This window comes from Podarcis erhardii, assembly GCF_964252035.2.
Source record: "Podarcis erhardii genome assembly, chromosome: 12".
Classification (NCBI taxonomy): Eukaryota; Metazoa; Chordata; class Lepidosauria; order Squamata; family Lacertidae; genus Podarcis; species Podarcis erhardii.
This window is the reverse complement of record NC_138513.1, coordinates 39396700-39423758: the sequence shown is the minus strand read 5'-3', so window position 1 is coordinate 39423758 and position 27059 is coordinate 39396700. Positions and strand designations below refer to the sequence as shown.

The 27059-nt window shown below is 41.4% G+C and overlaps 2 protein-coding genes across 5 annotated transcripts in view; one reads left to right on the top strand and one right to left on the bottom strand.

The window, feature by feature from the left end:
• NPHP3 (nephrocystin 3) overlaps window positions 1-27059 on the top strand; it is a 235347-nt gene that overhangs the window by 136222 nt on the left and 72066 nt on the right. The gene's annotated exons all lie outside the window — the stretch shown is intronic.
• The window catches only part of DNAJC13 (DnaJ heat shock protein family (Hsp40) member C13), a 64839-nt gene that overhangs the window by 31206 nt on the left and 6574 nt on the right, over window positions 1-27059 (bottom strand). For 2 of the 3 annotated variants that reach the window (XR_014161513.1, XM_081881825.1), the window contains exons 3-23: window positions 23763-23838; window positions 21686-21835; window positions 20495-20536; window positions 17754-17954; window positions 16895-17101; window positions 14585-14680; window positions 14236-14327; window positions 13174-13340; window positions 12965-13044; window positions 12715-12884; window positions 10949-11048; window positions 9842-9949; window positions 9359-9514; window positions 8759-8815; window positions 7250-7371; window positions 6681-6756; window positions 6096-6191; window positions 5761-5904; window positions 4471-4485; window positions 3771-3853; window positions 1937-2090 (exon numbers count right to left, since the gene is read on the bottom strand). Coding sequence is in view for 2 of the 3 variants with exons in the window: in XM_081881825.1 (XP_081737951.1) it covers window positions 1937-2090; window positions 3771-3853; window positions 4471-4485; window positions 5761-5904; window positions 6096-6191; window positions 6681-6756; window positions 7250-7371; window positions 8759-8815; window positions 9359-9514; window positions 9842-9949; window positions 10949-11048; window positions 12715-12884; window positions 12965-13044; window positions 13174-13340; window positions 14236-14327; window positions 14585-14680; window positions 16895-17101; window positions 17754-17954; window positions 20495-20536; window positions 21686-21835; window positions 23763-23838 (2392 nt within the window). In the remaining variant the exon portion in view is untranslated. The remainder of the gene's footprint in view (window positions 1-1936; window positions 2091-3770; window positions 3854-4470; window positions 4486-5760; window positions 5905-6095; window positions 6192-6680; window positions 6757-7249; window positions 7372-8758; window positions 8816-9358; window positions 9515-9841; window positions 9950-10948; window positions 11049-12714; window positions 12885-12964; window positions 13045-13173; window positions 13341-14235; window positions 14328-14584; window positions 14681-16894; window positions 17102-17753; window positions 17955-20494; window positions 20537-21685; window positions 21836-23762; window positions 23839-27059) is intronic. The other variant, XM_081881826.1, reaches the window with a different exon arrangement.

The following is a 27059-nucleotide window of genomic DNA, read 5'->3' as shown; positions in this document are numbered from 1 at the left end:
AATCTTAGAAGCAGTGCATCCCTCGTACGCAAAAAGGGAAGGGGAAGAGTTGTTATATCAGGGTGATTGCTATGACACAGCCACAACATCTAAGAGAAAAGTGTATGTTTTCTTCCTTTAGAACTGTTGCTCTTTTTGTCAGTTTGAATGAAATCATTAAAAGACTAGGGTTGAAATCCTGTAAAGGTAAAGAACGCCTGGACAGTTAAGTCCAGTTGAATTCGACTATGGGGTCTGGCGCTCATCTCGCTTTCAGGCTGGGGGAGCCGGCGTTTGTCGGCAGACAGATTTTCATGTCATGTGGCCAGCACGATTAAATTGCTCCTGGTGCAATGGGACACCGTGACGGAAGCCAGAGCGCATGGAAACACTGCTTACCTTCCGGCTGCAGTAGTAGTAGTAGTAGTAATAATAATAATAATAATAATAATAATAATACTTTATTATTTATACCCCGCCCATCTGGCTGGGTTTCCCCAGCCACTCCCAACAGAATATTAAAAGCAAAATAAAACACCAAAAATTAAAAACTTCCCTAAACAGGGCTGCCTTCAGATGTTTTCTAAAAGTAAGATAGTTGTTTTATTTCCTTGACATCTGATGGGAGGGCGTTCCACAGGGACTGGTTCCCGCGGCCTGGTTCCCTGTAACCTCACTTCTTGCAGTGAGTGAACCACCAGAAGGCCCTCGGAGCTGGACCTCAGTGTCTGGGCAGAACAATGGGGGTGGAGACACTCCTTCAGGTATACTGGGCTGAGGCTGTGGTACCAATTTATCTACTTGTGGTGGCAAGCTTTCGAACTGCAGCTGGGACAAAGCAAGGGGAGCTCACCCCGTTGCGTGGATTCAAACTGCCAACCTTACAATTGGCAAGCCCAAGAGGCTTGGTGGTTTAGACCGCAGCGCCACCTGCATCCTTATCTAGGAGTAAGCTCCATTGAACTTATTTCAGATTAGAAATGCTCAAGTAAAATGAGAGCAATGACAAAATAAAATCAGTAAGATGAACTGATTAAATTTCTTTGCTATAATGAAAGTCCCAGTAATTATTGTAAGCAGGAACTGCGCAGATATAAAATTTTCACTGAACTGTATAAAGCTATTTCTTTTTTTCTTTCATATAATTTTTATAAAATTTTCTGTTTTACAATTTAAAATACTCATTTTACATCCTTAAGGTATCAGTGACTTCTCTTCTTCTCTTTCCATGGTTCATTTTACATATCATAAATCCCTGGATATTTCACAAAAACTGTACCATTCAGGATTCCATTATTGCATCCATCCAAACTTCTTTACACTGCTGAATTTATCTTAATGCTGCCAGCGTTTTCAGCTGTACACAATTATTTCCCATATATTCAATCAATGTTTTTTAATCTTCTTTAAACGTATGTTCTTCTTGTTCTCCTAGTCTACATGTTAGTCTGCAAGTTGAGCAAGGTACCAACCAAAGAAGAATGGCAACTTAAGTTGACAGAATATGCAGACTATACAATGGTGCCCCGCAAGACGAATGCCTCGCAAGACGAAAAACCCGCTAGATGAAAGGGTTTTCCGTTTTCGAGGCGCTTCACAAGACGAATTTCCCTATGGGCTTGCTTCGCAAGATGAAAACGTCTTGCAAGTCTTGCAATTTCCCCCCCTTCCCCCCCTTTTTCTAAGCCGCTAATAGCCGCTTAGCCGCTAAGCTGCTAATAGTACTAAGCCGCTAATAGGGTTGCTTCGCAAGACGAGAAAACTGCTAGACGAAGAGACTCGCGGAACGGATTCTTTTCGTCTTGCGAGGCACCACTGTATAAAGCTATTTCAAACTGAAGCTTGCTTTTTATACTAGCATCTGTTAGTAACAGTACACATATCCAGGTATCAATACAGGGGTGTTCGAAATCAATGATGACTTTACATGAAACACAAGCGCTGTGTAAAGGCGTACCTCAAATTCATGGTGATTCCAGGAGATGACATTAGCACTGCCAAGTTCTCTGTCGATCTGAAATGCCCGCATCTCAGACTCCAGGGTATCTCTTAGTTCTTCCCGCGTTTTGAAATTCCAAATCAAATTGGATCTAGCATGATCTTGGAGAAATCTTAATACAGAAACACATGGGAAGCAGATTGTGTGTAGCATTTAACTACATGTTATGGGGGGAAATTAAGTTTCTGAATAAAATTTAAAGCACCCACCCACTGGTAACAGTAATGGAAAGTATCAAACTGGCAACCGTGACCCACCAAGGACTAAACTAATATGTACTATGTAGTATATTCTGCTACATGTATTTACAGATCTGAAAACTGCTCAGCAAATTAGCATTCAAGCTAGCCAGATGCCACTCTATACCAGCTACAGTGGTACCTCCGTATACGTCTGGCCCGTCCAGCATCCATTTCGGTGGACGTCTGCGGCAAACAAGGAAGGGCTTACTTCCGGGTCCGCCGCTCACGCATGCGGAGAAGCGCTAAACTGCTCTTTGCACATGCGCATAAACACAAACCACTCCACATGTGCGCGCAGAGCGGCGCTTTGTTGAGCGCACTTTTCGTTGAGCGTCTGGGGTTCTAGAATGGATCCTGGACTCAAAACAAGGTACCACTGTATAGTTTTAAAGCCAACTTAAATCAATAACTTGAATGTTTGAACAAATGTAAAATAATTTAAAACTTTTTGTAAAATGTTGTATTGCCCGCTTTTGGTGTTGTAAGGCAAGATATATATTAATAAAGAAACAAAGTATGTTTTCAAACTTGTAATCCACACGCTAATTAGCTCAGGATAGCAAGTAAATAATGCTGACAATCAGTTCAGGCAGTTTCAGTCCTTTTTATTGTATGTGTAGCTTTGGTGTAGTGGTTAAGAGCGGTAGATTCGTAATCTGGGGAACGGGGTTCGCTTCCCCGCTCCTCCACATGCAGCTGCTGGGTGACCTTGGGCCAGTCACACTTCTCTGAAGAGTCTCAGCCCCACTCACCTCACAGAGTGTTTGTTGTGGGGGAGGAAGGGAAAGGAGAATGTGAGCCGCTTTGAGGCTCCTTCGGGTAGTGATAAAGCGGGATATCAAATCCAAACTCTTCTTAAAGTTACGAACTATGTGCTTGAAGTAACGCATGTTTAGGTGATGCACATTTAATAAGAATTAAGGGCAACAATCCCCAGAACCACTTAATGATATTCCCCCTGCTGTGTTTTTAAAATGGCTTTACATCCTCCTTCTATAAAAGTGAGCATCTTTTTGAAACTTGGGGAAACCTCAAAAGGTTACTTGCAACAAACCTCGGCCGCTGCTATTTAAAAAAGCAGAGTGCGCATCCCATTGGCGCATGAGTATTCCTACCAAGGTTTCTCTAAATCTTCCTAAAGTACACTTCAGTTCTGCAACACGCATTTCACACAAACGTGGCACTGCTCCAATTTCGATCTGACACGCAGTTCTACTCTATACCAAAACAGGGGCAAGGGCCTGATCATTCCCCTCTCAACAACCTTCCAGGAGCCATACATGCTTTGGGGGCGTGGAGTGAAGGCAGTGCTGGAGACAGAAGTGGGCAGCACAATGAATGCAGATTTTACCTTTGTACCTCGTTTTGACACACATTCAAACACCCCTCTCTATCCTCCATTCCGGCAAGCACAAGTCACTATCTGAGTTCCAGGCCACATTCCAGCCAGGCAATGGAGAAGCAAGGCCAGTGAAGATTTGTGACCGAGGGAGGGTTCAAAGGGCCAAAGAGAGGTTGCCCATCCCTGGGCTAAAGCAAAAGAATTGTACCTGTAATAGAAGAGATCCCAGTTGGCTTGTATTTTTATCCTTTGCCTTCGTTTCCTCAGTATGACCGGCTTTTGATTAACGTTCTGCAAAGGAAGATTTGTGAATCCAAAACTGTCAACACGCTGTGAGATGAGATCGCATAGATTCCAATAAACTGAACAAAAAGTTAAATGTGTTATGTTCTACTCCAAGACAGGTCTGTCTCGATGCTAAAGAGAGACACATTTTTCCTATCTTCACCAGCATGTACCAATCATATAAAAATTAAGAGAGCAAGGGCCACTTGACTGTGACCTGGCTATCTCTTTGATTACACTTTACTGCCAATGAGTCCAACCTCATTGGATCAGGTACTGCGGGAACAATGCAATAAGACCACAACTGTGTTACAGAATAAATGTGCCTGCAGGAAAGCCACATCTTTAGAGTGTTACCAAAATGAATGGGAATGACAAGACAATCATGCCTGTTAAATCTGGAATGGTGTAACTAGAACTGGACGGATGGGGTTTAAATTAGCGAGTAGAGGATTACTTCCTTGCAGAATGGAAACATAAAGGAGCAGCTCAGAAGAATGCAAGCCAAACTTGAACAAGAAATAGTTCAAACTAACGTATACAGACAGGTCACTCACTACATGCCAGGTATAATTCAAGGCCATCTACACTCTAACAGTAGGGAGTAAAGACTCAAGACTCACCATATTATTTCTGTCCTGGTAGTATTTGGGAAGTAGAAAGAAAAACAAAAGTTGAATTTTTAACAAAAGCTCCTCTCACATGTTTGAATACGTAGAATAATCATCTACAAGAAACCTTCCAAGGTAACTTCATCACAGAATAGAATCCTCAAATTCACCCCCATATTCTACAGCCCATAAGTAGATAAACTCAGGACTATTTGGCAGTTAACGGTAAGGCAATGTAATGTAGCTCTGGAAAATCTAGCAACAGTCCCCATATCATGTGTTATCTACTAAGCAACTCAACAGAAAGACCACCTTTAAACCAAAATGGAAGCCATGCCCCATTGCTCTGTCACATAAAGTTTTGATTTAACGGCTATATGATTTGATTTGTTTTGATTTGATGTGAAGCTAAGTGGTTTTTTCTGGTCTTCATTTATTTCAGGTCAAGTACTCTGGACAAATTACTTGCATACAATGCCCTGCATAAGATGCATCATCCCTTATTCCTTGCCAAGTCAACAGCAAGTCAAATGACAAGCCCTCACACAACAAAATGAAAGCACATTTGACAAACAGGCCATTGTGATTTGGACTTCCGTTTGTCCGAGATGCCAAAGTGCAGAATGCCAGAAGAACCACAAGTAAACAAAATTCACAAAAGAATACTAAATTAAGAGCATGGGAAAGCAGGATCCAGATCATAAGCCTGGAAAGAGGAATCCAAGAGAGAGCAGGGATCTAAATCACACCATTGCCCCTCCACACTTATCTAACCACCATTCATCAAGCACCACTAACAGTACATTTGGCATCAAGGAAAAGTAGCAAATTTTACCACCGCACAGCAGGCACAGAAGCCTGTCAAACTTCACAATTACTACAAGAAGGAAGGTAGGAAGGAGGTAAAATGAATGGACAGCTTTGGTCCAATGTTACTGAAAGTATTAGGAAAGGAAGCACCAGGTCATGCATTCTACAAGGAGCGTACCAGTTGCCCAAGCTCAAAAGGTGAAAGTATGGCAGGAGCACCGCAGAACTCACACTATTTTGACCTTCTTTTTTTGAGACCACAAAGAACACTGATGTTCACTATGCAAGTCCAGTCATCACATTTAATGGAGAAATCCTCTCCCCCACCCCTGCATATTTCTCTTTGGATAAAAATGTATTTGGAACTTAATTAAATGCACAAAGATACCAATAAAATCAAAGCTAAGTCTTCTTTGTTAACTTTTCGGGTGGTACTATAAAAAAAATAGCATTGATGCTCAAAGTACAAAGGCAGAGGATTAAACGTATTACCTCTTTCTGAGCTATCCCCATTTTGTCTCTCCAGTGCATCAATACCAAATCCACCTTCTCTTTGGCAAATTTTTCAACTTCTTTAGCAGCTTTTCCTGCAAGCCTTTGCCACTCTGGAACTTTATTAAATTTTCCGTATTGATCCTGCAGAACAAAGCTCATCGTTAATCCAAATTAATTTCACGGGAAATGTGAGATGAAACACTGAAATATGTTACAATGATTATATCCAAGGGTGCCTCGTCCTCAGATCATGCACCATGTAGGGCACTAAGCAACAACAATGCAAAGGAAGGGAATTCAAGCCTCTTAAAGGTGGATCATGTCATACTTACATTTGCAATTTTTAAGTTATCCCTAATATGCATCCGATCAGCATCTTTTTCAGGAACAGGGTCACTACTGTCCAGGTATAAGAGCAGACCTGAGGGCTAAAACCACAAAAAAGCTTCAAGTTTCTTGAGTCGAAGAACGTATATTTATTAACCAAAACCAGAGTGGTGCATGCTCTAGTTATCTCCTGCTTGGACTACTGCAAAGCACTCTATGTGGGGCTACCTTTCAAGGTGACCCGGAAACTACAATTAATCCAGAACATGGCAGCTATACTGGTGACTGGGAGTGGCCGCCGAGACCACATAACACCAGTCTTGAAAGACCGACATTGGCTCCCAGTACGTTTCCAAGCACAATTCAAAGTGTTGGTGCTGACCTTTAAAGCCCTAAACGGCCTTGGCCCAGTATACCTGAAGGAGCGCCACCATGAAATCTTCCGTCAATATGTGTACATCTAAGTATAACATTTATTCAACACTGTTTTCTACACAGCCTACTTAAAGCATTTGCTGATTAGACAGAGCTGAGTCAACTACAGAACAGCACAAGCAAAATTAAGAATGACCTTTAATGTAGACTCTTACCAAAATACGCTTCAACAAGTTTAACGCCGTTGCATTTTCAGCTGTCCAGAGGCCCACTAGATGCCTGCTCAGCTGCCTGAGAAACAGAGATTGAGAAATGTGCTACTTATTTGCTAGAAAATGATTAAACTTCAGACCATGTAATACGTTTCATTGTTTTGCAGCTGCTGTTAAATATATGGAGTCTAACTCCCAAATTAACTGTATTTCTGCTATGCAGCCTACACTTCCTGAAGTCTTAGGATAGACTACAAATAATTGTACTTAGATTGCAGACTTCTTAATGCCAATTGTGACCACTGGTTATCTGTGGTTATTTTTCAAATTGCCATTACCACAGAACAGTGGTTTTCAGCATGTTCTCTCCAATAATTTTGCCTATTGATTTCTAACCTGCTACCTCTATGCCTGCCACCTTCAATTCAGGTGGTCTACTCAGTGGTAGGGTGGGATGGGACAAACCGTTAGTGAGTCTGCACTGTGCAGTGACCAGTTCGGAAGGGGCAGGTTATTCAATTAGGAGGTTATCATGCAAGAGGAATGATAGCAAGCAAGCGACATAGACTTACCTATTCGTAAGCATCCTTTGATCTGTGCTTATTGTAAACATAGCAGTGTGCAAATGACGAGGTAAGGCACCTTCGCTGAGGGCAAGATCTTGCATTTTGGTTGCTATTTCTTTGTCTCCCTCCTTTGGAAACAGAGCAAGAGGATAACCATGAAAGAATCTTAGTTGAGTTGTTCTGCCTTTAGCTTGCAATGTCGAACAATGGAGTGTTTGGAATCAGACATAATATACTGCTTTCACAGTGTAGACGGTATTTAAAATGAAAGTACTTTATAAAACTATGTGCTTTTTTTTTTACCTCTGCTACGTCCCTTGGCTACAGGGAGAACTGAAGAGTAGCTGGCTTTCATATTTTTCAAACAGAGAACGTGGCCATGATGTTTTATTCTGTTTTAATATTCTGTTGGGAGCCGCCCAGAGTGGCTGGGGAAACCCAGCCAGATGGGCAGGGTATAAATAAAAAATTATTGTTATTATTACTCCTAGCTCCCAGGCTATTTCGGCACAAACTAATGTGCATTTGTTGGTGGCTGGGTGGATTTTAGTTTTATGATAATATCTCCCTTTTGGAGTTAAATGATTTACCTGTGGTTGCTATTTCTAAGGATGTTAGGTATTTAGAGTTGTTTAAGATTCAAAATTGAATTTTACTGAATTCATTGTATTTCATTCTGTGTGCTACCTAGAATTTACGAAGTGATGTGTGGGTGTGGGTGTGGGTGTGGGTGGGTGGGTTAAAAATTCTCTGTACATTGGGTCTGCCATCCTTTTGGGGCTTATGAACACATTTAATTTCATTTCAAATTTCAGAAGGGTGTTTCCTGAAGGTGATGAATCAAACCACCCAGTTGGCCACAGTTACCTTTTTTTCTACTATATGTTTAGTACAGTGTTCTTTCTCTAAGTTTCTTGCTGTTTTTCCAATTACAGTGGTATCTTGGTTTGCAAACAGTCTGGTTTACATACGTTTTGGATTACAAACATGTCAAATCCGGAAATGTGTGTCCTGGTTTGCAAACTTTTTTTGGATTACAAACAAATGTTTTTTTGGAGGCCCCATTGGCAAAAGCGCGCCTTGGGTTACAATCTGTTTTGGTTTACAAACGGACCTCCAGAACGGATTATGGTTGTAAACCAAGGTACCACTGTACTATTTTCCTTATTTGAGCTGAGTTATATAGCCTGCCTGTTCTCGTAGCTTGTCAGTCAAGAGACTGAAGTGATGGGTGTGTGTCTAATGGACAAAGAACAGTCTACGATTCCTGTCTGCAGCCACAAGAGAGCAGCATCACCCACCATGTTGTGCACTCAACACCCCTGAGAAAACACCCTCAAGATGTGAGCCAACTGCTCCTTCCAAACAGCTGAATGCAACTGTGCAATAAGTTATAACAGAAAACTTTCTTCCTGGGGGGAAAAAAAGGCTTTGGATGCATGTTTGATTAACTAAGCCATTCTCATTCCTATTTATAAGGAAGTAAAATATTACAAAACTGCGTTGATGCATTACCTCTATTATTGCCTTCATAACCAATCCAGCTCCTTTCACAATGGCCATGGAAGGATGCTGCAAAACAAGTAATTAAAAGGAGTGTAAGGATAGCAAAGTTGGTTAGAGCATGGCGCTGATAATGCCAAGGTTGAAAGGCTTGATTCCCATGAGGGACAGCTGAATATTCCTGGATTGCGGGGGGTTGGACTAGATGATCCTCAGGGTCCCTTCCAACTCTATGAGCTATCATCATTATTTCCAACTACAGCATTAAGTGACCTGTTACAATAAAGAATTTACAGTACTGGGACAGATTTAATACACAGATCTAGAACCACAGCTGTCATTCTGGCTCCTGCTACTTGTTGAGGGTTTTAATGGGCTTTCCAGTTAAAAGCCTCTCTGCTTCGCAGCTGTTCTATTCTCTGTTTCCATACAACAAAGTTCTTAGCCTACTAAAATGGGAGTTAGTAAAATAACGTGGGACAGCTTGCATTATATGTTATGGCAAATTACCATCATATGGTGTTAATTTCCCTCAAGAGTATTAGCTCAGTTCAACTAGCAGCAGAAACAAGGTGGAATCTTTACGGTCTCCTTTCTTAACGTTAAACTCACCTGAAAGAGCTTGAAGAGGGTTCTCCCATTAGATGCAACCATCTCTAGTAACATATCAAACTGCTGCCCTTCCGTCGTCTCACTATACGGAGCACAGAGGGCAAAAGTAAGGAAGTCCAAAAGTGAACTGATAACTAGGGCACCTGTTCCATGTTCCTGAAATTGAAAAAGGAAGATCAGATATGTCAGATAAAGCAGCATGCAAAAATAGATGAATATGCTTTTTGAAAAACTCTCGCTAAAATTGTCTTTGGCTTATGAGCTACAAAGTGGCACGCCCTTGCTATGTCTCACTGCCTCCACTTAAGTTTTCAAATACAACTGTGTATTCAATGGAGAGGCATGATCAGACCAAAACCAAGACGCAAAACTGAACATTCTTACAAATCTCTAAATTATCTAAACTGTAGGACCTCTGTCCCACATACCCCCCCCCCAAAAAACATAGAACCCTTTATTATTTGACTGATGTGAAATATTTACCACATGGGAATTAAATTTCTCCAACAAGTTTTCCAAGAACTTCTTTGAAGAAAGAAGAGATGCTTTATTTAGTTGTTCTTGCCTCAGGTCATAATCATCATGCATAGGCTATGGATAAAAGACAGCATTTCATCAGAATGTAGGTCTCAAACACTCTTAAGGCTCCAGCTAAATGGAAACACGTGCTAGCAGGAAATGCATGATAAAAATTAAAGAGTTCATAGTTTGCCTTATTTGTCCCAAAATAACATAGATAGGGGATGTGAGTGGTGCTGTGGGTTAAACCACAGAGCCTAGGACTTGCCGATCAGAAGGTCGGCGGTTTGAATCCCCGCAACGGGGTGAGCTCCCGTTGCTCGGTCCCTGCTCCTGCCAACCTAGCAGTTCAAAAGCACGTCAAAGTGCAAGTAGATAAATAGGTACCACTCCGGCGGGAAGGTAAATGGCGTTTCCGTGTGCTGCTCTGGTTCGCCAGAAGCGGCTTAGTCATGCTGGCCACATGACCCGGAAGCTGTACGCCGGCTCCCTCGGCCAATAAAGTGAGATGAGCGCCGCAACCCCAGAGTTGGTCACGACTGGACCTAATGGTCAGGGGTCCCTTTACCTTTACCATAGATATGCTGTGCATGTGGGAAGTCATATATCAAGACAACATCCATTCTTTAAACGAGATACATTGCAATATCCTTCTTGCTAAAACGATGGTTCTTATAATGTCAGAAAATCTACATAAGCTAAATCAAGTCGCTCAAGCTTCCTTGTGTAACTAAGGCTCTCCGCCCTTTACTCCTCCCCTGCTTCACCATCAAGGATCACATAATCCCCACACTCATAAAGGAAGAGAGAAAAAGCTTCTTGCTCCTCTAACATTGTCCCCACCATTGATTGATTAGGTATATAGTATTTAGCCTTGGGGAGAGCTGAATAGGCAGTTACCCGTTTATCACTCAAAACCTGTATTGATGGGGTTCAGATAAAGCTATACAACTCCTCTGATCACATAGTGCTGCTTCTTCCTACAGAGGCTATGATGTTATAGGAATTATAAACCATCAAACCAAGAAAATAAATATCCTATTTTAGCTTACTCGCATTAAGAGTACTCACACACATGAGGGCACACAGCATATCAATGGAAGCGTGAGTTACTCCATCATTGTTCCTTTTAAGAGCTTTCACAACCTTCACTCCCAGGCGCTCTCGAAACCTTTCAAAACATAGCGAAGTATCAGACTGAATACTGAAACAGTGGCAGTATTTTGACAAATATCAAAAGCCCTAACTTAAAATGTGTGTAAATAAACACTCAAGCATAACTGACAGCAGCATATTTGGGGAAGAGTAAACTTGAACATTACTAAAAGTTCAGTCAATTACTTTTCCTTCTAGATTTTTCAGAAATATTCATGAAAGCTCAATGATATGGCCTAGTAGTTGTGGACAGTATAACTGCCAGTAAAAAGAAAAGCTTCTAATAAGCTACAGCTAAATAATTGCTGCCAAGAATAGCAGGGGAAAAACAAGCGCATCGAGACCTTGTCTGTCACGGGAAATGAATTACATGGCTAAGTGCAACTGAGCTGCCAAACTGTGTTTGAAGAGAAAAGTTTAAGAATAGTAAAAGCTGGGGATCAATGGCTGGACCTGGGAACACAAAAGCTGTAGCATTACTGAGCCTAATGCATTTGGTCAGCAATCTGGATGGGAGGCCACTGAGAGGCCCATAAAAGATCGGGTGGTACTTTTTATTTAACTAACATAACTAATGTCATCAGGTGTCCCAAAACCCCCAAGCATAATAGAAGCAAATAGATGTGCAGAAGCCAAAAGAGAAAGAAATCATTTCCAGCACTAAATCTCCAATACATTTTTAGATTTGATCCAGTGATTATTAGAAAGGGTAACTGTTTTTCCACCTGCTTCTGCACCTTTTAATAGATACACATAACTGTGTGCATGCTTGCAGCACTAGGTACATAAACTTCACTCTTAAGATATTTGTAATTACTGCCGTACAGAGCTTGTAGTTTAAACTTGTAGTTTAAAATGAGTGAAAAACTTGAGGGCTATTTCCAAGATGCCATCCTCCTTTAACTGTCGTTAAATAACCCAGCACTATCCATACATTGTTGGCATCTGCCAGCCTTGGGAGACAATGGAGGAATGTGCTGTTGGGGATGAAATCAAACTGTTGGCAAGTAACAGTGCCTGCTGGGGCTGTAGAGACTGATATGGGAGAGACATGTTTTGTTGCAACTGGGGCAGATAACGGCATTTGGTTGTGCTGCTTTCATTCCGTGGACATAACCAAGCCAGCATAGACGTCGCTGAGACAAGACAAGTCATTGAGATGTCACTCTGTGTGGTTGTTTAGTTGTCCACAATTTGCTTCCATAAAGCAGCGCGCTCAACGTGCAATCTTCATCTTAGTACTGGTCATTAGCATCACGTTCTCCCAGACCGCTTCGGAGAGGTGAGCGATTGTCATAGCTGCCTTGCCAATACACCTGTCCAGCTCAGTGTTGATGGAGATCTTGCCGGTTATGGTGGAAACCAGGTAGACAAAACTGCCTATCCCCTCAAGAGTGTGGTCACCAATGCTGATGCATGGGGTGCTGGTGATGTCCTGACACAGGATGTTGATGGTAAGGCTGAGCTCTCTGCAGGCTTGGGCAAAACTGTCTATACATACATCACTGATAATACATCAGCTAACAATAGTGAAGAGCAAAGCAAGGGAGATGGAACAGTTACAGCAGTATTGATGTTGCTTTGCAGAAACCATTGTGGAAGACTCAAACTTCAGAATTGGGCTCAGAACATAAATAACTCACAGACTATTTCAGGATTGCTGCTGAGAGCTAAGTACCTACCTTGGAAGTTGAGTGAAAGCAAGGAATCCAGCTTTGGATGCAACTAATCTTCTAACAGCTTGGAACTGGCTTTCAAGCTCTGCAGTTGATGCTGTCATGTCACCCTCTTGCGAGAGCAACGCCGTTATGGCATTGTTGATTAGCTTCTCTTTGTTTTCTGAAAACAAGCCCTGAAGGAAGGCGGAAAGGTGTTAACCCTTTGGACAGGAGCAGAAGAGAAAATGTATAGAAGAATGACTTTTTAACTTACATCCTGTGTCACTGCATGCAGAACTCCACTATAGGAAATGTTGGAGTTGAACCTAAAAACAGCATCTGCAAAGTTGCCATCTGCAACAGGACAGGCATGGATATAAGTGTCAGGCAGACTGATATTGCAGCATGTCAGCGCAGCTTGCTTTGCAAAAAGCTTGCAACGCACTCATTTCAAATATTAGAAACCGAAAGCAGAAGGCTTACTTGGAGGTGCTGCCAAGAACCTGAGATGAAGGCTTTCGACTTCCTCTTCCACGGGCATACTCAACAAGCCCCACCGCTGCCCCTTGTCCGTTGGTGTCATTTTCACACAGACATCTCTATTTCCAGAGGCTCTTACTCCATCCAGCAAACTGGCTAGCAATGAGTCCCTAGGAAAATTGTCCCAACAATTAGCTTTTCCAGCCAATGACGCTAAGCATGCTTATAAGCATACAAGAACACACACATTTCATTCTGTTAAAGATTATATAGGGCAAGTGCTGCAAACACAGAATTTACTTTAATTTGTTGACTGCCCTTCATCCAAAGATCACACGGCAGTTCACAACATAAGAATGCCTCGTAATAGGAAGTTTTAACTGGATATTCCTTTCAATACACCCTAACCTGTATCATGGCACTGCAGGGGGTGACTTGAGGGAAAGGAAAGTGACTAAGGCAACATATGGAGGCCTGATAACTAGCTTGTGATTAAATGAGAGGGAAACTGTGGTTTAATGAATAGCTTTCTGCAATGTAATAGGAGAGACAACAATTCATTTCCCATATCATTATCATCTGCACTCATTTGCAGAGATAGGGAACAAAACTGCTAAGTTTAGGTGAGACATTTTCCAGGGAGTCCTTTTAAGTATTTTTAAAACTCAGAAAGGACAAAAAGCCTACCTGCATATCACATTTTTACTAGTAATTCACCCCTGCCATTCATTGTCTTAAGTATCTGATTTTTCGATTTTTCCTTCTGGGATAGAACTGGATTCTTTAAAAATACAAACAAACACTAATGGCTATTCCTACCTACCTATACCTATCTGTTGGGTAGCTTGTTTCAGAATCCTATTTGAATCCTCTGTAGTTTTTGCAGGGCTTGATATCAAGAAGCTACTGTATTCCCCCCCAGAGGTGGCATAAGCTTAGAATGAATCAAATGTAAATGCAGCATTGTGACCTGGTTGTAGGAGTGAAACTAACTATGTAAGCACTGTGTGGTTTACCCAAGACATGCCAGCAAAGAACAACAGCTCAAGAACTGTTTAAAAATACCTCTCTGTTGAAGAATATTTTCGGATTTGTCCCTTGATAAACTCTATGGTAAAAAGCTGTGGGTTTTCAGAATCGCACACAAGCGCAAATACCTTTAAAGAAAGAGTGTATCAAACAGGTTGTCATTATTCTGCACACTGTATTTAAATGACACACTCAAAGTTTCAGTATTGTAAACGACATACTCTTTTGTTTTTTCTACGTCCCACTATGGTTGTATTTGAGCTGGTTACAAATCTTGTTGTGTAAACTTCAGATTTTAATAGATGTACAACAGTAGATTTAGATAGCTTAAAGGTTACTATTCCCTCCCACCCCACCCAAAGCTCTAAACAAGTTTCCGCCCTACCTCTCCTAAGGGTTTCAGTGTTGCAATATTGTAGGTTGCTGGGTCCCGTTCCACTAAGCACGTTTCTGTAAGAGCCAATATCCTTTTCACTGGTTCCTTTTAAACAAAAAACAAAAATAAAGGGAAGAGGCTTAAATTCAAATTGCTATAGTCACAGACACCAAATAAGATTGGGTCGCCATGTTCCAAAGTTCAAAAACCCAGACAACCCCCCCCCCCCGCATCACACACATTTGGGACACACACACACAAACACCATCCCACATCTCTGTTGCCCGCCTTACTTTTGCTCTCTTTGGCTTCCTGCTCACAAACAATGCAAGGTGTGAGGGCGCTGGGTTTGTCCCTAGTCTGAAGAAGCAGGCCCAGTGCCTCACTGGAGAAGCCGCTGCTGCCACTGCCACCAAAGGCCACCTGGAGAATCTACGGCCTGAACCAGATCGCAGAGGCCCTCCATGATCTGCTGCGAGCAGTGGGCTTGCCAGACGGCCTTTGGTGGCAGCTCCTGCTGCTGCTGCTCCTCCAGTGAGGCACTGGGCCTGCTTCTTCTCAGCACGTCCCTACTCTGCTTGGAAGCCGGGGAGAGCTGAGATGAAGCAGGACCAGTGCCTCGCCAGAGGAACCGCCAAGGGCCACCTGGTGAGTTGCCAACCAGGGTTGCCATACGTCTGGTTTTTCCCAGACATTTGATCGATTTATGGAAATTCCGCCCGGAAGTTACTGCCGCCCACCAAATCCCAGATATGTCTGGGGAAAACTGGACGTATGGCAACGCTAAAGTAAGAGATTTCACATTTGGGGGCAATTTTCTTCTGGTAGCAAGTAATGTCGATTGCTATGATTTGGATCCAGACTCGGCCATAACTAACTGCAGGCTTTCAAGTGTTTTGGACTATCAATCCCATTAGAACTGGCCAATACGGCTGATGAGCGTTGTAATCCAATATATCTACAGGGCATCAGGACGGAGAAAGCCTGCCAATTTCTATGGGTTTGTTCTAAGTATGACTAAGCCTTGATTCAACCCAATGGCCATGATCCTATTGCTTACCCCCTCTCCCCATATGAAGCTACCCAGACCCTGAGATCATTCTCCGAGGCTCTATTCTTACATGTCCTCCATGGGAGGGGTCCAGAGGGTGGCAACATGAGCATGGGACTTTTCTACAGTGGCTTCCCATTTGTGGAATGCTTGGCCCAGGGAGGCTTGCCTGACACCTTCATTATACATCTTTAGGTGCCAAGCGAAAAAGTTCCTCTTCAACCAGGCCTGTGGCTGATTCTATGCCCTTTTCATAAATGTGTTTGTGGGAGGGCGGGGGTTATTGGTCTGTTTGGTTCTTGTTCTTAATATGCATTTTGTGCTTTCGTTTTGCATTTTTATGCTGTGAACTGCCCTCTGAAGGAAGGGTAGAATACAAATTAAATATATAATTTTAAAAAGTGGGTACAAATCCCCAGAAAGGGTAATATTTTAATCTCGACAGTACCAACAACTTTCATTATGTGACTCAGAAAAAAAAAATTCCTAGAATGAATGGCAATTGCCAATCTACCTTACAATATATAAAAAAGAAGGAATCTTGGTTCTTTCCATTTGGGGAAAAAAACAATCAAAGTCTAAGTGTAACTGATCTTTTAATTAACAATTTTGATAGAATTTCTAAATTTTTATTCACTCCTTCATTTAATTTGTATACTACCCTTCATCCGTAGATCTCTGGGTGGTTCACAGCACAAAAATACAAGCTAAGAACAAGAACAAACTGAACCAATAATATTAAATCTAAGTAGATACATGATAAACAGTAGGTACAGGCAATGCATAGAACAACTGCATCATCATACTATGTCTGCTGCCCCCATATTTTACTATTTGATGTTAAAAAGCAACAGCTCCTTAGCTAATGCAAGGGGCATGGCCTAGTCTAATGCAACTTGCACTTTTCCTCTTGAAACTTGAAAGACCACGGCACACCACCATCTTCTGTGGAAACAATTCTCAAATGGAGTGGGACATGGATGGACGGCTGCCATCCACAAAAGAGCACGTAAAGCCCCATGGACTTACTTAACTAGTTTTCTCTTCTTTGCATCCTAGCCATTTGATGTGTCAAAAATTTATTTTTTTTAAAAAATGATTTTAAGGGTAACACAAGGTTGCATACTAATAGTTGTGCACATTCTTTATAAAAGTCATATATATTCACACAAAGAAACACACTATTCAAGTTCCAGATGCACACAAAAGAGATCCCCCCCCCCGCAAGTTCAGGACTCAAATAACGTATTCACGTTTTTAAGCCTTACCGAATGCCTAGGAGATATCTTTTGGACCACAAACTCGGCTAAAGAAGTAATAGATTCATCATTGCTGTATTTTCCAAAGCGAAGCGTCAAATACTGCTCAAATTCCAAAGGTTCCTTCCTTATCCTCAAAGAAATGCCAACATAGTTGCCAGCATGTTCTATTGCACTTTTAATAATTTCTTCCCTTTGCTCAGAAGCAAACAAATGCTGAAAAATTCAAGAGACTTCAGTAAGTTCCTAAGAGCTATAAAAGTGAATACAACAGAATTTGTAGAACTGAACACAGTGAATAGATCAGTATGAAATAATTCATAGCTTATCATCTTCTCTCAACTGTCCGGTGGCCAGCTGAACAAAAGAATCAAAATATCCAAGAGCCATCAGTGCATAACTGTGTTTTGCTAAGGATCAGTTGTATTTTCAAGCTCAAACACCTGGGCAATTATGCACAATGCAACCACACTTGGAATACACCTCCAAAACACCTCTACAGCTGGAAAATATGCAGAAAAGAGCAACCAAAATAACTGAGAGGATATGACAATTCTCCTATGAGAAAAGGCTACAAAATTTGGAGCCTTTTAGTTGGGGGGTGGGGAGGAATAAGGAGGGACATGAAGGAGGTGCATACGGTTATTCACAGGGTGGAGAAGAGGTTTTTCTTTATCAAGATACCAGGACACATGGTCATTCAATAAAGCTGAATGTTGAAAGATACAGGATAAGAAAATGGAGGTGATTCTCTGCACAGCACAAAGTTAAACTTGCTGGCCTTGTCAAATGAACCAAGTCTACTGAATTTAAGGTTATTGGAGACTTGATTTAGGCATAGGTGAAGTTGTAATGTTAGGATACTTACTAGTCTACTAAATCCACCATAAAGTATACAAAAGCCTCCAGAATAATCAGACAGATCAACAAATCCTTCAATATTTCTGTAGTCATAAGAACATAGGACTTTGTTTGTTGCAGGATCAATCTGGTCAATGCCTCCAGGAGTGACTTCTAGAATTACAGGTTTTCTTGTGTCACTCCAGTGATGCTTATAACAGTTGTATCTCTGTGAAAAGGAAATGGTAGGTAAGGACACGGAGGGGATACACACACACACACACAAACAGTATCACAACTTAGGGGAGCAGTTGCTTAATATGAAAGCAGAAGAACAGAAGTCTAAAAATATTTTCTGAGTACAGCTAGCCATGCAGTTAACTATATTTTCAGTGCTGCAAATCCAACAAGCACATCGAACTCTCTTCATATACTGCATTCCTGCCAGAGATTACAGGTGTGTAAGAAGCAACATTCAATACATATATAGATTGCTGCATGATGGAGCCACACAGCTCACCATTTGATTCTATGCAGCATGCATAATATATTGAAAAACCGGCATTAACAGTGGTTTCTGTGAACATGCAAAGGTAAAGGTAAAGGTAAAGGGACCCCTGACCGTTAGGTCCAGTCGCAGACGACTCTGGGGTTGCGGTGCTCATCTCGCTTTACTGGCCAAGGGAGCCGGGATACAGCTTCCGGGTCATGTGGCCAGCATGACTAAGCTGCTTCTGGCGAACCAGAGCAGCACACGGAAACGGTGTTTACCTTCCCACTGTAGTGGTACCTATTTATCTACTTGCACTTTGACGTGCTTTCGAACTGCTAGGTTGGCAGGAGCAGGGACCGAGCAACGGGGGCTCACCCCATCGCAGGGATTCGAACTGCCAACCTTCTGATCGGCAAGCCCTAGGCTCTGTGGTTTAGACCACAGCGCCACCTGCGTCCCGTGAACATGTACAAGCTGTGAAATAGTATGTATACGCGCCATTGTCACATACAACAAGCTACATGTTTTAGTTGGCCATATAAAGGTATTGCCTAAATATGCATTTTGGATCGTTCCCTCTACCACCCCCATGGGCCAACACACCTAACTTACTTTTAAAATGTTTTGTGACCGAGGAAAAATTAACATATGAAAGACTGCTCTTACTAACATGAATTAATGATGTTCTATTCCAAAAAAGATGAGCAATTTAAGGCTGATTTCAATACTGTGAAACATGGCAATGAGTTGCATTGACCAAGAAGGAAATGCAACCTTAAATTGCTTCATAAATTAAACAGAAGAATAGAAAGTTCCTTTTCTCACACATAAGCTAAGTAAAAATGGCAGGAAGTAAAAGAAACTCTTATGCTGTTCATAATTTTGAAAGAAACACATGGTGTACGCTACTGTAAAATCAATTGACATCTGTAGAAAATAGTTACAAAGAAAGTTAGATATTTCTGACTTCAGCCTTACGCTACACTTAGCAAGGCAACACTGTGAAAACTACAGACTATTCAAGTATGCACTTTAAGAAGGCCACTAATGTTCACAAATCTTTGGATGGTATTTTTTATTTAAATTTCATTCAGTGCATAGATCTTACAAGAGTACCAAAATCTGTCAAGTCACAAGGCAGGAAGGATGTCAGTCTGAGGTAATTTCATATGTTGAAACTTGAACGACTCTAACTCAAAACATTTCTAGCAGATTATTCCTATTACAATTAATTCAAGAAATGAGTAGATCATGAAAAGAAGACACAATGCCCATAAAGGTAAAGAGTCATTTTAAAAGTCATTTTAATATTTCTATTCCAACTTCTGATCAAATGATCCTGAATGCCGTTAACGCAATTTAAAAGTTACCCAGTACCCTCAAGTCTCCCAATGGGTGGCAATGGACAAAATTACCGTACTTTTCCATGGATAAGATTAGGGGTTTTTTTTACTGAAAAATAATGTTAAAAAAGGGGTGTAGTCTTATACACAGGGACAATCTCCCCCATTTTCTTAATTTTGAGCCCCCCAAAATAGGGGGGGGTCTTATACATGGGGGCGTCTTATAGACGAAAAAATATGGTACTTTCTCCCCCACTATTGCAATCCCAAATCAGCTGGAAGTTGAGAGAAGAGTTCTTTCTAGCAGGCAGGCAGGCAGGCAGTTCTGCAATTGCTCCTTCCTTTGCCAAAGGCTGGAGCCAGTCTAGTCTCCGCCTTCCCATGGTGCACTTCCTGGCCCTTGAACATCCAAATGGCCCTTGTTTTTCTGGCTGGCAGCAAAGGCCACAGTCCCATCACCCTCCCTTCCACAGTCCCAGGGCACCGAGTTATGCACAGTGTATAGAAACACACACAAAGCGCATTTACAATCAAAAGGTTGGCGGTTCGAATCCCCGCGACGGGGTGAGCTCCCGTTGCTCGGTCCCTGCTCCTGCCCACCTAGCAGTTTGAAAGCACGTCAAAGTGCAAGTAGATAAATAGGTACCGCTCCAGCGGGAAGGTAAACAGCGTTTCCGTGCACTGCTCTGGTTCACTAGAAGCGGCTTAGTCATGCTGGCCACATGACCGAGAAGCTGTCTGCGGACAAACGCCGGCTCCCTCGGCCAGTAAAGTGAGATGAGCACCGCAACCCCAGAGACGTCTGTGACTGAACCTAACGGTCAGGGGTCCCTTTACCTTTACCTTTAAATGCCTCAGCCTTGAAGGGAAGCAAAATTTTAATAAAAACAAGGTTTGTTTTTTAAACCAAAAAATGTGACAAAAGATACTTGCCCTTCCTGTGATTTTTCCTTCAGCAAAATCAGTTCTAAATCTCTGGGGCAGAAAAGAGGGAGGGGGAAAAAAATAGAATGAGCGGTAAGCACACCAAACAAGTTGCCGTAAACTATTTTGCAGATAATTCAAGTTCAGGCACATCAAACTGGACCCCTCAACTCACAGAAGGAGCTTCCAGTTAATGGGAGGGCTATTTCATACTTCATACTAGAGCATACTAAATCCAAAAGATAATGGGTTTTATCCAACGAATTCATCCATTTTGTGCAAGAACTTAAACCTTTACACCAGATGTTCCTATCCCTCTTCATCCGTGTGTGCCCCCAAAATCCTCTCTGGGGGTTCTCCATTCACTCCATAACAGATTGGGGGTCGTGGCGTGAAGCAGAGGTTGGCAACCTAAGGCCCATGGGCCAGTAGCGGTTCACGGGGCTTGTCTATCCAGCCCATGGCGACCCCTGCCCCCCCACTCTTACCAGTGAGGTACAGTGCAGCGTGGCATGGGGGACAGACTTCCAGGTTGATGGCGCCTATGCGCATGCGCACGGGCGCTCCTCTGACCCTGATGTGCGCCGGAAATCGTGTGTGCGCACGTGTGCGGGACGGAGAAGCGCCCATGCGCATATGCTATTTCCGGCACACATCCAGGTCAGAGGAGTGCCGGAAATAGCGTATGCACACACGGGCACTCCTCCGACCTGGAAGAGAGTGTGTGCACACACGCTACGGCCCATCCTCCGACTGACGGAACGTGGACTGGCCCATTGTTCGGTAAGCTTGCTGACCCCTGGGGTGCAGAGATGTTCCACTGCACAAATGGCAGGGTTTCATTAGATGCAACCAAATGTTTTGTATGGGAAAGGACTTGCATAAGCAGAAGCATAAATACTGCTATTCAGCCCATCTATTATATAGCATTGCAAACTTGTAAGAGCACTAGGTGGCTATTTTCCTTTGGATCATTGTTGCTTTAGCCCAACCCTGTAGCTTGGCTCCAAAGTATAGCTGGTGGAGGTGTAATTGCTGTCCCGAGAGTTATCAGTAATTTAAAAATGGCAAGCATGTGTTGCATATTGCACTAAAATCATGCATCCAGCAGAAACTGAAGGTTCCTCATTACGTTACAGTTAGCAATAAAGAGTGCAAGGTAGCCAGGAATTCAGATTTTTAGAACTAGAAGCTTCCTACCAGGGCTTCTGTGAGGAGTTCTGTTCTGTGTTCTGTAGAAAACTTAAGTGTTTCAGACTTTTTTCCACTTCCCTTACGAAATGTGAGGCTGAATTCTGTTCCTTGTCCTTTGCCAACAGGGCTGATGCTACAGATATCTCCATAAGGCCACTAAACCAAAAGATCAGAGTTGGAGAATGCTCTATTTTATCACCATAGTATCATAAATTCATATATCAACATAAATGACTCAAACGTATACAGAGATTTTTGTCACATGGTACATTGAAAATAAAAAGAGAAAAACAAGAACAATAATATTTAAAAACAAAACAAAAAAACCATTGCCAACTTGACTTCAAACAGGAAGTATTCCATCCTTCCTGATTTAAATTAGTATAGGGAGTCATATTTAGGTATCCATACAACATTTAATGCATTCAAATGCAGAAAGGGAAGTGAGATTTTTAAACCACTGGGTGAGAGCTGTTTGTCTTCCAACCTTAGGCACTATAAGGCTCTTAGCCACTAGGTACATTAATTGTTTGGTTACCCATAAACCATAGCTTGAATCCCATCCTATTAACCTACAAGTGACCCACAAGAGATGTTAAGGTGCTCCAAGTTTAGAAGTTCTTATATTGGAAGAGTGTAAACAGGAGATCATTTATGCCTCTGAAAACACCAGTAGCAGAACTTCAAGCGCAGAACATCCAACAGCCCAGGTAGGGAGACCGTTAGTCAATGGCAATGTGATAAAGAACCACCACTGTCCCATACTCCTAGGATCAGGCACAGAAACCTCTTCTAAAGTTCATCGCCCTTAATTAGCCAACTCTACAATTGCAAGATGCACAAAGATAAAAAAACTGACATCTCCAGTGTGTCCCCTAGTGTCAGAAATCGCAGCAATCTGCATGTTTAATGAGAATGTGATAGTTAAGCCCCAGGCTACCCAAGGCAGACTGCCAACTCTAGATTTAAAACGTATTCTATTTTTATTTTTATTCATAATAAAACTTTTTGATACCAACTGTCCTAGGTATTGCATATTCAGCGTTTCTGTACTCAGTCATGGTACCAAGGAAAAAAAATATCCATAATGAGAAGGCATTAAAAGATTCAGGTGAAATGACACACATTTCACATTGTGATTAAGTCTATAGTCCTTCAGGTTTCTGTCTCCTCAACAACAATCATTGCCAAGCAGGGATATCAAGCAATCTGATATAAGACAAGAAAAGTAAAGAATTACGCTTGGTAATTTAAAAATTCTATTACTCCCTCATATCAAATTGCTGATCAACCCCACAAAGCATTTGAAGAGTGTACAAACTTAAGGCAACTAAATATAACATTTCATTTAATCAAGGTCAACAGCTATTCTTTATTATCTGATACCAGACACCAAAAATATACTCCTGGGTTCCAAATAATGGCACTACTTCATTCCACATTAATATTAACACTCACTAATATGGATGGAAATCCATATATCGTTGAGAAATGGGCAATGAAAGGATGGGGAAAATATACCTTTATTATCTCAACCAGTTGTCTTACTGCGAGTTTGAAGGATACCATGAGGTACAGTGGTGCCCCGCAAGACGAATGCCTCGCAAGACGGAAAACCCGCTAGACAAAAGGGTTTTCCGTTTTGAAGGTGCTTCGCAAAACGAATTTCCTATGGGCTTGCTTCGCAAGATGAAAATGTCTTGCGAGTTCCTGTGGGTTTTTTTTCCCTCCCCCCCCTTTCTAAGCCGCTAATCCGCTTATCCGCTTATCAGCTGATCCGCTAAGCCGCTAAAAGCGCTAATCCGCTAAGCCGTCAATGGGCTTGCTTCGCAAGACGAAAAAACCGCTAGACAAAGAGACTCGCAGAACGGATTAATTTCGTCTTGCGAGGCACCACTGTAATTAATCTGAGCATATACCAAATGACATAAGTTAGCCAAATCATTAATGCTGGCATTAACTCATGCAACTCCCTCTAGTCCCCAAACATCCTTCCTCTCTCAAAAGGATTGGCATATAAACCAACTCAATCCAGTTTTGGAGATAATACATTTTCATGAAGTTACTATGTATTTGGCAATACCTGATTTGTAACTTCTAATGTGTTAGGATTGTATGTTGTGATGGCATGACTTCCGACTGAAAAGACTCGCTTATACCTAAAAAACATACCAACAAGAAACAAGAATTAGGAGAGAGATATTGCAGCAAAAATCGCTTTTGTTTTATAAATAAGCCATAAACATTCATGAAGCTTCTTTCAGGTGAATCATCAACATGACTCACCAATATCTGGGGCAAGGAAAATTATCCCCTGCCCACTTAGGCACGTTTCTAAGCGATAGAAGTTAGGCATTCATTATGGAACTTGAGGTCCCACCCTAGAATATACTCTGATGGCAAGCAGGAATTTGAAATGGGATGCATTAAAGCTGCTTCGCCACTGCTGTATCGCAACGCAGATTACGCAGGCATTGCAAGAAGCAGCGTCAAAGCAAATACATGGGGTTATAGTTGTGTGAGACCTGAAACAATATGTTGCAGTTTGAAGCACTTCTCTCCAGAGTTCCAGTCACCAACTCATGCTTTCTTTCAATGTATTTCCCCCCTCCCATTTCCCCTTCCCACCCTACCCCACCCAGCCTTCTGTGCCTACTGAGCATGCTCAGTCCTCACTGAACTGTTTGGGGTTTCCCCCCGTTCTCTTAAGTGTACCCTCCCAGCCACTAAATAGGTTTTGTTGTTCTGCAAACGTTGGAGTTTCCCCAAAACTGCTGATACCTCCCTCTTGTGCATGGATTGTGCCATATAGGCTACAATATGTATTAATACTCAAAGGGAGTCTAATATTAGTATATTGGATAGTTACTTCTCTATAATGTTGTTCTTAAGATACTAAACGCTGTACTGATTAGTTTATCATATGACTTTTGCGGTAATTGTGATGTTTAGCTTATTTTTAATTGCTGTTTTGTTAGCAGTTTTATAAATTGTAATTGCTTCATTGATGATTTGTTAATTTTACGATTTACAGTGGTACCTCCGGTTACAGATGCTTCAGGTTACAGACTCTGCTAACCCAGAAATAGTACCTCGGGTTAAGAACTTTGCTTCAGGATGAGAACAGAAATCGCGCAGCGGCGGCTTGGCAGCAGCGGGAGGCCCCATTAGCTAAAGTGGTACCTCAGGTTAAGAAGTTTCAGGTAAAGAGACAGTACAAACTGAAGGCATTCGCAGATGACTTAGTATTGAGCCGGACACTAGTACAAAAAGAGTTTTAGAGTTGATCCAAATCTTTGGTCAGGTGGCAGGATTTAAGCTGAATAAACAAAAAACTACAGTTTTGGAAAAAAATTTAACAAATGTTGAAAGAGAGAAATTTCAAAATGAAACTGGGCTAATGGTGGCAAAGAAAGTAAAATATTTGGGGATTAACATGACATCTAAAAATGTGAACTTATTTAAAGATAATTATGATAAATGTTGGACAGAGGTTAAGAAAGATTTAGAGATATGGTCGAATTTGAAGCTTTCCTTGTTAGGCCGAATTGCAGTGATCAAAATGAATGTATTGCCTAGAATGTTATTTTTGTTTCAGACATTACAAATTGTGGATAAACTAGATTGCTTCAAGAGGTGGCAGAAAGATATATCTAAATTTGTCTGGCAGGGCAAAAAGCCCAGAATAAAATTTAAGATACTTACTGATGCAAAAGAAAGAGGGGGGTTTGCCCTGCCGGACTTAAGATTGTATTATGAATCAGCAGCTTTTTGCTGGTTGAAAGATTGGCTACTTCTTGAGAATGCAGACATTCTGGATCTGGAAGGATTTGATAACATGTTTGGTTGGCACGCATATATATGGTACGACAAGGTTAAAACTCATAAGGGATTCAAAAACCATATTGTTAGGAAAGCATTATATAATGTTTGGATTCGATATAAGGACTTGCTGGAAAATAAAACCCCTAGGTGGTTATCACCTATGGAAGCCAAGGAGGTGAAGAAACTTAACATGGAATCTAAATGGCCAAAATATTTTGAAATTTTAGAACAAGAAAGTGGTAAACTTAAACTACAGAGTTACGAGAAAATAAAGTCCAAAGTACGAGATTGGCTCCATTATTATCAAATAATGGAGACTTTTAAACAAGACAGGAAAATTGGTTTCCAGGTGGAGAAATCGAAACTAGAAACAGAATTGTTAGAACCCAATACTAAGAATTTATCAAGAATGTATAACCTGTTGCTGAAGTGGAATACAATAGATGAAACGGTTAAGCCAGCTATGATTAAATGGGCACAGGACATAGGTCATGACATTATGTTTGCTGACTGGGAACAGTTATGGACCACCGGTACTAAATTCATGGCATGTAATGCCTTAAAAGAAAATATTATGAAAATGATTTATAGGTGGTACATGACCCCAGTCAAGCTTGCGAAGATTTATCACTTGCCCAATAATAAATGTTGGAAATGTAATGAAGCCGAAGGTACCTTCTTTCACCTTTGGTGGACCTGCCCAAGGATTAAGGCCTTCTGGGAAATGATTTATAATGAAATTAAGAAGGTACTTAAATGTACTTTTCACAAGAAACCGGAGGCATTTCTCCTGGGCATGGTCGACCAATTGGTGTTAAGGAGGGATAAGACTTTTTTTATGTACGCCACTAGAGCAGCAAGGATTCTTCTGGCAAAGTATTGGAAGACACAAGAATTACCCACACTGGAAGAATGGCAGACGAAAGTGATCGACTTTATGGGACTGGCAGAAATGACCGGCAGAATCCGCGACCAAGAGAAAGAGACAGTGGAGGAAGATTGGAAGAAGTTTAAAGTATATATTAAGAACTGTTGTAAAATAGAGGAGTGATAAAATGTCAAGGGGAAGGAAGATGCAGAATTGCAGCTAAAATTGTTTGATGATTTAAGGTAAAATTGAGAATGACAATGAGTTTAAACTTAATTGGCAAAAAGGGTTGTTGAAAAACTGTAAAACAAGGATGCAAAAAGGGTGAGGTATGGGGAAGTCCGAGAAAGGAGGTTTATGAAAATGAGGTTAAGAAATGATATCTTTGTATGTGTTTGTATTTGTTGATGTTTGAGTGTTGTTGTTGTTTTGTATTAAAAATTGGAAAATTAATAAAAATTATTATTTAAAAAAAGAAGAAGTTTCAGGTAAAGAATGGGACTCCAGAACGAATTAAGTTCTTAACCCGAGGTACCACTGTATGTTGCATTTGTGATATTCTATTCTATTATGTTGTTATTTGAGATTCATTTGAATGAAAAGCGGCATAGAAATGCAATGATCAATCTCTAGTTCATAAATTGTATAGGAAGCAGTTAATAAACTGACCACTCAACAACTGATTGT